The sequence below is a fragment of the Limulus polyphemus genome, unplaced genomic scaffold (genome assembly GCF_000517525.1).
Source record: "Limulus polyphemus unplaced genomic scaffold, Limulus_polyphemus-2.1.2 Scaffold5345, whole genome shotgun sequence".
Taxonomy (NCBI): Eukaryota; Metazoa; Arthropoda; class Merostomata; order Xiphosura; family Limulidae; genus Limulus; species Limulus polyphemus.
The window spans coordinates 28156-38285 of record NW_013670955.1 but is presented as its reverse complement, the minus strand read 5'-3'; the positions used below and the strand labels follow the sequence as shown (position 1 = coordinate 38285).

Below are 10130 nucleotides of genomic sequence, written 5' to 3'. Positions count from 1 at the left end.
ATATATATATATATATATATATATATAGTTGTTACCACCATTTAAAGTTAGTAACAGATTAGTTAATTTTTTGTTAAATAAGTTAATTTATTTTAAGATCTCTCCAGTTACACTAAATTTGTGATTCTTTCAATAAAGAATAATAATTTATTGAATTTTAAAGCAGTGAATAAATTGCAATTTTTTTATGAGTTTAGACTATTCTGCAAAGAAATAATTCAGAGAAAGCCAACATCAGTAGTTTTATACATGACTTGACTAGTTTCTTTCATATTAAATCAAATGTATATATTTAGAGAAACTTGTTATTAGTTTTTGTAGTAATCTAGTTTATTATTTCAGTAGGTAGAAGCATGTAAGAATTACATTTTTGGTATGCTGTATTGTAGTGATCAGTGTACATGTATGCTTTTGTGTTGAATTTGGGTATGAGAAAAAAAAACTTAGTTTGTTTGGTGCTACTATAGCGTGAGGTCTACCACCATATGTCGCCTACCCAGGTGCAGCCTGAAGTCTATCGCGTTAGCGTGAGGTCTACCGCCATATGTCGTCTACCCCCTTTAATATAAATTTAATTAGAAAACCAATTATCTATTTAAGTCATTCCTAGGATATGTACAAATTAAGTGTTTATCGCTAAAATAAATGTATGGAAATGTGTGATATCCATGAGGGATGGATAATGCAGCGGTAGACCTCACGCTATAGTAGCACCGTTTGTTTTGGGTGACTTAAAAAGTATTTTTATTCTAGAAAACTACTGAATTATCAAAACCTGTTGCATGCATGTAATATACTTGAAAATATCTATTTTGTTAATAGAAGTTCTCTCAGAAAGTATTAGAAAAATCTGTCCCAGCAAATTCCTATAAAAAAAATGGGACAGAATTATTTTCATTAATTGAAAATACTTTGTTTTTTTGTATGTTTTATATTTTGTCTTTAAATCAAGAAGATAAGCACTAAGTGAACAAAGATTATTCCCATTTTTTCCTAAAATGTATGGTATTAGAAATAAAAAAGGAATATGTCTAAGTAAACAGAATCTTTTTAAAAACAAGATTGTGATTACGTTTCTTACACTGACTTTTAGTTTAACAGCATTACAATATAAGCCCCCCAGTGGCACAGCGGTATGTCTGCGGACTTACAACGCTAGAAACCGGGTTTCGATACCCGTGGTGGGCAGAGCACAGATAGCCCTTGTGTAGCTTTGTGCATAATTAAAAACAAACAAACAAATTACAATATAAACAATTTCATGTAACATGGTTACAACTTTTATAGAATAAGAAAGTCAAATTAGGCCAAATGTTTTCAAATGTAATTGGACACAACTTGTATTATTGTTTGACACCAATGTTCCCACTAAGCTATGTGCAACAGAATCTGGCATTAAGAACTACAGGTTCCTTCACAAATAAGGTTTGAGTAGCAAACAATACCAAGTTCAAGTGTGAGGCAGGAATACAGTTGCTCAAAAGAAAAATGCAGGACAGAAAAGTAGTGGTCAGAGGAGTTTGTAATCTGTCCAGCACGAAGTAAATTAGAGGGAACATTGTTTGGCACCTTGTGCCAAGTTTAAATACTTCTTAAATAACTGTTACTGTTAGAAAGCAGTAAGTGCTAATTTCTTTGAATCATTGAGAGCACGACACGCAAGTTTTCTGTAGAATAAAACTTTTATATTGGATAAAAAGAAAGATTGACATGTTTGTGTTACATCAAATATTCGTATTAATGTTTTGCTTGCCATTGTTTCTATGTGATAACGTATATATTTTGGTTACCAAGCACTTTTGTTTTACATTTTGTGATTAGTTGTTCATTACATTTTAATTATATAAGAGTAATATTTCATACCCTAAATTTCTATCAGAATTGGTTAATTTTTTGTAAACATTGTGATATCCAACATGTTAACTGACATCATTCTTATAACTTAAGCATAACACAATTTAGTAAATTTGATGCATTAGTTATAAAAAGGCATTTAGTGTATTTTGTACCGATGTGAATAACAGTTCAAAAAAGTTATTATGGGTGGGAAAGAACTCAGCAGGAACTTGCATGCAGAAAACTATCAGGACAAGAGGGAATGAAATTGCTTTAGTCATTCTGTAGTGTATATTGTCACTAAAAATAATTATGTTCTTAATTGTGATTCGTATGGCTAAGTTAATGGAAATAAGTGACAAATTCTGCTCAGTCCCTGATTTGCATTATAGTAATGCAAAAGTCTCTTGTGATTGGTTGATTTGTATGTGTATATTTAAGTTTGACTAGTCACCTGAGATTGAACAGTGAAGGACAAGGGTGGGGATTGTTTAGTGGTTGTTATATATTACGTATAGTATTTTGTTTGGACACTATGTGCTCAGCCATTTTAAGAGTTATTTGCACTGGTGTTCCCATATGGATGCACATTGATATCTTGAATCTTATTGGTTGTATGGGAATATCAATTAACATAAGTGATATTTGGACAAAAATACCAAAAAATGTGAAAATAAGCATGGCTGCTGAAAATATGCTATGAGCAGTTGGAAGAAGGTTAATAACTGCTTGTGCATCAAAATAGTTTAAATTGTAATAACTCAAAATGATTATGTACAATTTTGAAAGAATAATAATAATTTGTTTGGTTTATTCTCTTTTTATATGCAGGTCATAGCAGAAACTTGTTATATGGAACTCATGTAAGCATCATGTGACCTGGTTGTCAGTGATCATAATGAGTACCTTTCACAAATGTTCTATTTTTATGCTTTGCTTGGGGTTGGCCTTAGGTAAGTCTTTCATACCTATACTTCTGTTCTTTTATTTGTACAGAAAAAAGAAGAAAATTGTAATTGGAATTTTATAGAATTGTATTGATAAAATTAACTTATTTTACCACCACAGGCTCAACAGTTTGGTAATATCTTTTATATATATATATATATGCCCCCTGAAGATTTCTTTTATACACAACTAGTGTTAGGCTAAAATAATAATTACAAAATGGCAGAAGCCATTGGCACAATTTGTTTTAAGATAATTTGAACATCTGCGATTTTGGAAATCGCCGATGTTGAGATGACCATTGTGTCACCATATTGTTTCTTTTTTGAATATGCAGTAATTCCCATTTATTTATGTAAATGAAATAATGAAAACAGGTTTTACTGTCATTGATGTTGGTGTTTTTATTTAAAATGCTATAATTGCAATAAGAAATCATGACCATGGTGCCACCATTTTGTTTCTTTTTTGAATATGCAGTAATTCCCATTTATTTATGTAAATGAAAACAGGTTTTTACTGTCAGTGATGGTGTTTTTATTTAAAATGCTATAGTTGCATGAAGAAATCATTAAGTAGGCAGTTATATCAATTCTTTTATGTATTTTATTGGAATACCATAGACGTAATAATGTTCAATAAATGAGGATTTTAATCATTAGAATATTTTACCACTGCCTACCGTACTCGCACTTAAGTTTACCTAATGTCTTTACATCTAAGAAAATTTTTGTAACTTTCAAACAGATATAATTAAACACAAATACTTTTAGAAAAACATTTCTACAAAACCATAAACAACTGCTGAGATTACTATATTTACTGTACTATGATGTGAAAAGTCTAATTCTTGCTCTGTCCAATCATATTTGATATTTCTTTATAGTTTTTTTAGCTATGTTTCATTAGTAAATGATCGAATCAGTGAATATGACATCAGAAAAGGGTAACAACCAAAGTGTTTAAAACCAAGAAGTAGATGATGTATTCTCAAGGGGTTATAGATTCTTATAAAAATAAAATTGTTCTTGGGGAGGACTGCAAAAATTAACAAGTGCATTGGCGGAAATAAGAGTTATACAGATATGAAAATTTTGATATATTTTTTCATTTTTGTTTGTGAATTACACTAAACTGACATATAAAATTGATTTAAACATTTGTGGTGAAAAAAAATCATGGATTTCTTTTTGAAAACTTTCAAATTCTTTTTAATGGCATTGATAGTGGACTGTATCTGTGTAGGAAGTCTTGGACACTGTTTCGAGGTACTATAGTAGACCTACATCAGGTCAAATTGTTCATGCTGTTTAGACTGTCAGATAAGAACATGGGCAAATTGTTCAGGCTGTTTAGACTGTCAGATAGGAACATGGCCAAATAGTTCAGGCTGTTTAGACTGACAGGTAGGAACATGGTCAAATTGTTCAGGCTGTTTGACCATCAGGTAGAAATGTGGCCAAATTGTTCAGGCTGTTTAGACTGTCAGATAAGAACATGGGCAAATTTTTCAGGCTGTTTAGACTGTCAGATAGGAACATGGCCAAATAGTTCAGGCTGTTTAGACTGTCAGATAGGAACATGGTCAAATTGTTCTGGCTGTTTGACCATCAGGTAGGAATGTGGCCAAATTGATCAGGCTGTTTAGACTATCAGGTAGGAATGTGGTCAAATTGTTCAGGCTGTTTAGACTATCAGGTAGGAACGTGGCCAAATTGTTCATGCTGTTTGACCATCAGGTAGGAACATGGCCAAATTGTTCAGGCTGTTTAGACTATCAGATAGGAACATGGTCAAATTGTTCAGGCTGTCTGACTATCAGGTAGGAATGTGGCCAAATAGTTCAGGCTGTTTAGACTATCAGGTAGGAACATGGCCAAATTGTTCAGGCTGTTTAGACTATCAGGTAGGAACATGGCCAAATTGTTCAGGCTGTTTAGACTATCAGATAGGAACATGGTCAAATTGTTCAGGCTGTTTGACTATCAGGTAGGAATGTGGCCAAATAGTTCAGGCTGTTTAGACTATCAGGTAGGAACATGGCCAAATTGTTCAAATTTGGCCACATTCCTACCTGATAGTCTAAACAGCCGTTCAAGCTGTTTAGACTGTTAAGGGGGATATTATTGAGGTGTTTAAGATTGTAAAAGGAATTGATAGTGTTGATGCATCATCTTTTTTATATTTAACAATGAGAATAGTAGGACTAGGGTACAGAAACATAAATTTTGGCAAGGTAGGAGTCATCTTCAGCTAAGACAAGTTTCATTTTTCCAACATTTGTTGGCCTTTGGAATTGCTTTCAGATGTTGTAGAGGCAGTAAATTTAAGTGAGTTTCAGAAAAAGCTTGATAAGTATATGAATGAAAAGTGCTAACTTTAAGATTTGTTATTACCAATAGGTCCCATGTTGTCCCAAAATGTTATGTTATTATGTTAAATGGACAAAGATCTTTATACTATTTCACAAACATATGACCTATGATCATAGGGTTGTGGGTACAACCAGATTTCACGTTCTATTCAACATTAAAGAATACAGTTATGGAATTTTAAGTTAGAAACATGACACACATCTCTTAAAAATATGGTTCTCATTCCCATTGTGGGCAGAGCACAGATTGCCCATTTTGTAACCTTGTGCTTAAACAAATACAGTGGCAATATTTCAATTACTTAGACTGTTAGAATAATCAAAAGTTGTAACGATAGGAAACCTTAATTTTAATTAGTTGATTATTTTCATAAGTCAAGACACTAGTTAATTAAGCTGAACAGATTTAATCAAAGATGATAATCTAAAATCATAATGTCAGTTAGTGGATAGTTGAAATAATTAAAAACACTAATTTCAGTTAGTTGATTATTTTTGTGACGTTAATTAATTTCAATAAATAGTTATTTTATGTACCATGAATCAATGCTTGTAGGTAATTGATTATATCAGTTAATCAAGTTAGTCCCTCAGCTCTTTATAACATAACATGTTTAGTCAAATTTTGACTGAGATTACTTCTGTTCCTGAATTCAGAGTTATGGCATTCTTGACCCTTTTGCTACTGCCTCGATTGATTACACCTACCACAGGACCACAAAGTGATTGTCGCAGTTTACGTACTATAACTTTTAACCTGTTTTGTGTGTCTTTACAAAATTTTACAAGCTTTATTAAACATTCCAAGTCTTTTTTGAATATAAAATCATAATTTTTAAGTATTTTTACTAAAAATTTGTTCATGAATTTTGTCATAGTGTTGACTACTCCAAGTGCTAAGTGATTTTCATGTTAAAATTAATAATATCTTTCTTCATATGAAAATTTTCAAATTACATTTGCATAAATCTCTAAAACGTGTTTAATAAATATTTAAGAAAAACTATATTTTATCTGTTATTTTTCTCTACCTTAACTCTATAGAGGGTAGGTCAATTTGACTGACCTTGTAACCACAATAAAACTTTAAAGGTTGAAAAATACAAAATAAAGTGAGTAGTACTGTTCTATCCTTTTTAGTATTGGTCATGAAGTTCCAAAGTACTTCCCCTGATAGTTTCTACGTCTGTTCTTTTCACATCTATTTCCTAAGTTTATTTTACTGTTAGTAGCTAAAGTAGAAACCTGCCAAACATAAAGCAGTGAATCACTGCTCCTGCCATTAGACTTTTTATGTGACATGGTCAGTAGCAAATAAGTTTGTGTGGCACAATTACCAGAACTTTCCTACAGAGTTTATCATAATTCCAGCTCTGAAAACAGTGGGAGAGGATTTATTGACTTGTTTACAGTGCAAAAAATGTTTCTGATATGGCTCTGTACAAAGTCTGAGATGATCCAATAAACTGTTTTTGCAAAAAATTCTGTTAGTCAGTTGCTCTTAAGCATGATATGAACTTTAGTCTTAGAAATAAGTAAGTTATAATTAGGTTCTGGAAATGAAGTAGGTGGCTATTTACACCAATCTGTTTAGTCTATAAAAGTCATGTTCCCAAACAAACAACACTGAAAAGCCACTAACCAAGTTTTATCTTTTTATATCTGTGTTAGGCAGCAGTAAATTGAACTAGTAGTTATTTTATTTTGTTAATTTTTATAACAGCATGTGTATTAATCTGCTCTTCATTTTGGATAAGTATTATTGTTAAAACATGCTACGCTGATACCATGTAATCAGACTTATATGTTTTATGCATATTGAGTTATTTTATCAAGTTTTATCTTTTTATATCTGTGTTAGGCAGCAGTAAATTGAACTAGTAGTTATTTTATTTTGTTAACTTTTATAACAGCATGTGTATTAATCTGCTCTTCATTTTGGATAAGTATTATTGTTAAAACATGCTACTCTGATACCATGTACCATGTTTTATGCATATTGAGTTATTTTATCAATCATTGTCAGTGACATTCAAATATTTGTATAATAAATGAAAGGTCATCACAGTCATAGGATTTTGTGGAACTGTTAGATGCCTAAGAATGGATTTTCTAATGCTTCACTATTCGAAGAAAGACTGTGTTTGATACTTAACAAACTTTTTATGATACAAAGCATTTTACTCTGCTAGATTAACGGTTTCTGTATAGTAATCATGATTAAATGATTTTGTTTTTTAAATATAAACTTTGAATGTTTTGAGTTATCCATAAAAATACAAAAATGGTCTAACAAAGTTAAAATAACATTCAAGTACTTTATATTATATTTTGATAAGTTGTTTGATTACTTTACAATATTGATTTACTATGTATCTTGTTTAGCTGTACGAACAACAACACGCTCCAGCCCCATGAGCTGTGAGTATTACAATGAAACTGCTTGTAAGAACAGCCGGTACAGTGTTGGTTGCAATGGAACAGAGGATTGTAAATCTTTGAGTCCTGACAAAGGAAACCAGTGTTATATACTATGGCAAAAAGGACCAGAGGGTTTTAATATTAAACTGAAAGGTACATTTCATTGATGCATAACCTTTAATATCATTGTAGTCGGTGGTGATGTCATATAAAACTGATGTGTATGTGTGTGTGGTTAAAGAAGATACCGTCGTCATCATTCATTCATAAAAGTTTGTGTGTGTTAAACAAATTACTGTATTTACTAATTCTTTCTTTCACTACGGCTGTAGTGTGGGAATATCTTAATGATAATAGTTTGACGATGGCCCATTATGCATATTTATTTCTTGTGTATGTATTAGTATTGGTGTTTGTTACTAAGTTATTATTAATTTTCTTTCAGAAGTATTTATATGGCATTGAAATATAAAAAATATTCTTAGAAAATGTATTTAATTAAAAATTATGAAACTGCTTTATTTCTTGATTCCATGTTAGATGTAAACATCGTTAGATATTGTCTTTATATGTGGCAAATATTTCATAATGAATCGTTGTATTTCCGATTTATTACAGACGAATGTTCTGTAAAGAATTCATAAAAAAATACCTTTTTTATCTTAAGTATTTATAAAGTAATACTAACAAGTTTCACAGAACTAGATTTTATGAACTGAAAGTCAACTAGAATCAGGCTTACTGATACACTATATCCTAGTCACACTGTATAGAGTACACATTTTCAGTTTTTAATAATGGTAAAATTTACTATTGGAATATTTAAGGATTAAAAGGTTTAAAATAATATTTTTATAATATAACAGGATGTTGGGTTGGCAACAGACATGACTGTACTGCAGGATCCACATGCACTGAAACCCAGAAAGATCCAAATATAAAGCTGTTGTTTTGCTGTTGTGAAGGTGATATGTGCAACAACAACATGATTAGGACTGACCCACCAGAAGTTTTAACCTCGGAGGCCAGTGAGTATTTTAGTCATAATTGTCAAGAATATTACCCGTTCCTAATTTTAAGGGCTTTGTAGAAGTCCTCTATACACGGGTTGTTTGATGAGGAAGGTCCCAGTACCAACTATTAAAAACAGTAATTTTTGTTCAAGTAAACAAAACTCACTAAATGGGTCATCAGTATCAAAATAACATAATAAAATAAGGTGTTTTATAAAATATTATTAACACAAAGAATAACATGTTGGAAAATAGACATTAAAATAACATGAAAGTAGTATAAAATATCAGAAAAATATTGTTACTTGGTTTTCAGTATAAAGATCTTTAACATGGAGATTGAATGTGGTAAAAATAATTTACCCAGTATGAATAAAATTTTACCAAGAACTACCAGATATCCACCCCACCCCACCCCAAAAAAAGCTGAAAGTTGTAAGTAATCAACAAATTAATAATAATAACATTTGTAATTTTGGGAACTGGTGTGTGCAATTTTATTTTTGTTAAATGTTGCTATTATTACTTATTCTTGAAATGTTTAGAAACTAAAAACTTGACTGTTCAAGTATTGTTGAAGTAATGTGCTTGAATTGTGTAACTGACAAAACTAGGCTAAAAATGCTTTTTTCAAAACTTGTGATACTACATTCTGTGCTTAATTTAGTTACTTCACAATCTGTTTGATGCTACTTTTTTAGAACTGTTTGTAGGTAGCATGATCACAACAATAATCCACTGTGCTATTAATCTTATTATTGATAAATGTAGTACTGTAAAGACCTCACCCACGAGGATCTGACACCTCATAACCAAGTGTAAAGTAGATCTAACACTATTAGAACTGTTACAGTGGATTATTGTTGTGATCATGCTACCTACTGCTATTAATCTTATTAAACTACAGATTATAATCACTCACCCATTGGGGACATCAACAAACTACAGATGAATCATCACATGTAGACATAAAATCAAATAAATGAACACACAACAAATGAAAAAAAGTAGCTATAGAGAGGTCGTTATCCGATCTTCCGCCCCAAAATCATGGTCGTATGTCATATCTGTCAGGAAGTCATTATTGGGATGGGTTGTATCCACCAGGGACTACTGTATGCAGTATCTTCATTTATACATTCTATACATTAACACCAAATTGTTAAAACTAAAACAGTAAAGCTATACATTAACACCAAATTGTTAAAACTAAAACAGTAAAGCTATACATTAACACCAAATTATTAAAACTAAAACAGCAAAGCTATACATTAACACCAAATTGTTAAAACTAAAACAGCAAAGCTATACATTAACACCAAATTATTAAAACTAAAACAGCAAAGCTATGCATTAACACCAAATTATTAAAACTAAAACAACAAAGCTATACATTAACATCAAATTGTTAAAACTAAAACAGCAAAGGTATACATTAACATCAAATTGTTAAAACTAAAACAGCAAAGGTATACATTAACACCAAATTATTAAAACTAAAACAGTAAAGCTATACATTAATTCCAAATTGTTAAAAC

General features: G+C 31.0%; 1 protein-coding gene across 2 annotated transcripts in view; it reads left to right on the top strand.

Moving 5' to 3' along the window:
- The window catches only part of LOC106472446 (activin receptor type-2A-like), a 34906-nt gene that overhangs the window by 5797 nt on the left and 18979 nt on the right, over nucleotides 1–10130 (top strand). For both annotated transcript variants that reach the window (XM_022401014.1, XM_022401015.1), the window contains 3 exons: nucleotides 2668–2789; nucleotides 7544–7732; nucleotides 8446–8607. In XM_022401014.1, the coding sequence (XP_022256722.1) occupies nucleotides 2735–2789; nucleotides 7544–7732; nucleotides 8446–8607 (406 nt within the window). In that variant the 5' untranslated portion in view covers nucleotides 2668–2734. The remainder of the gene's footprint in view (nucleotides 1–2667; nucleotides 2790–7543; nucleotides 7733–8445; nucleotides 8608–10130) is intronic.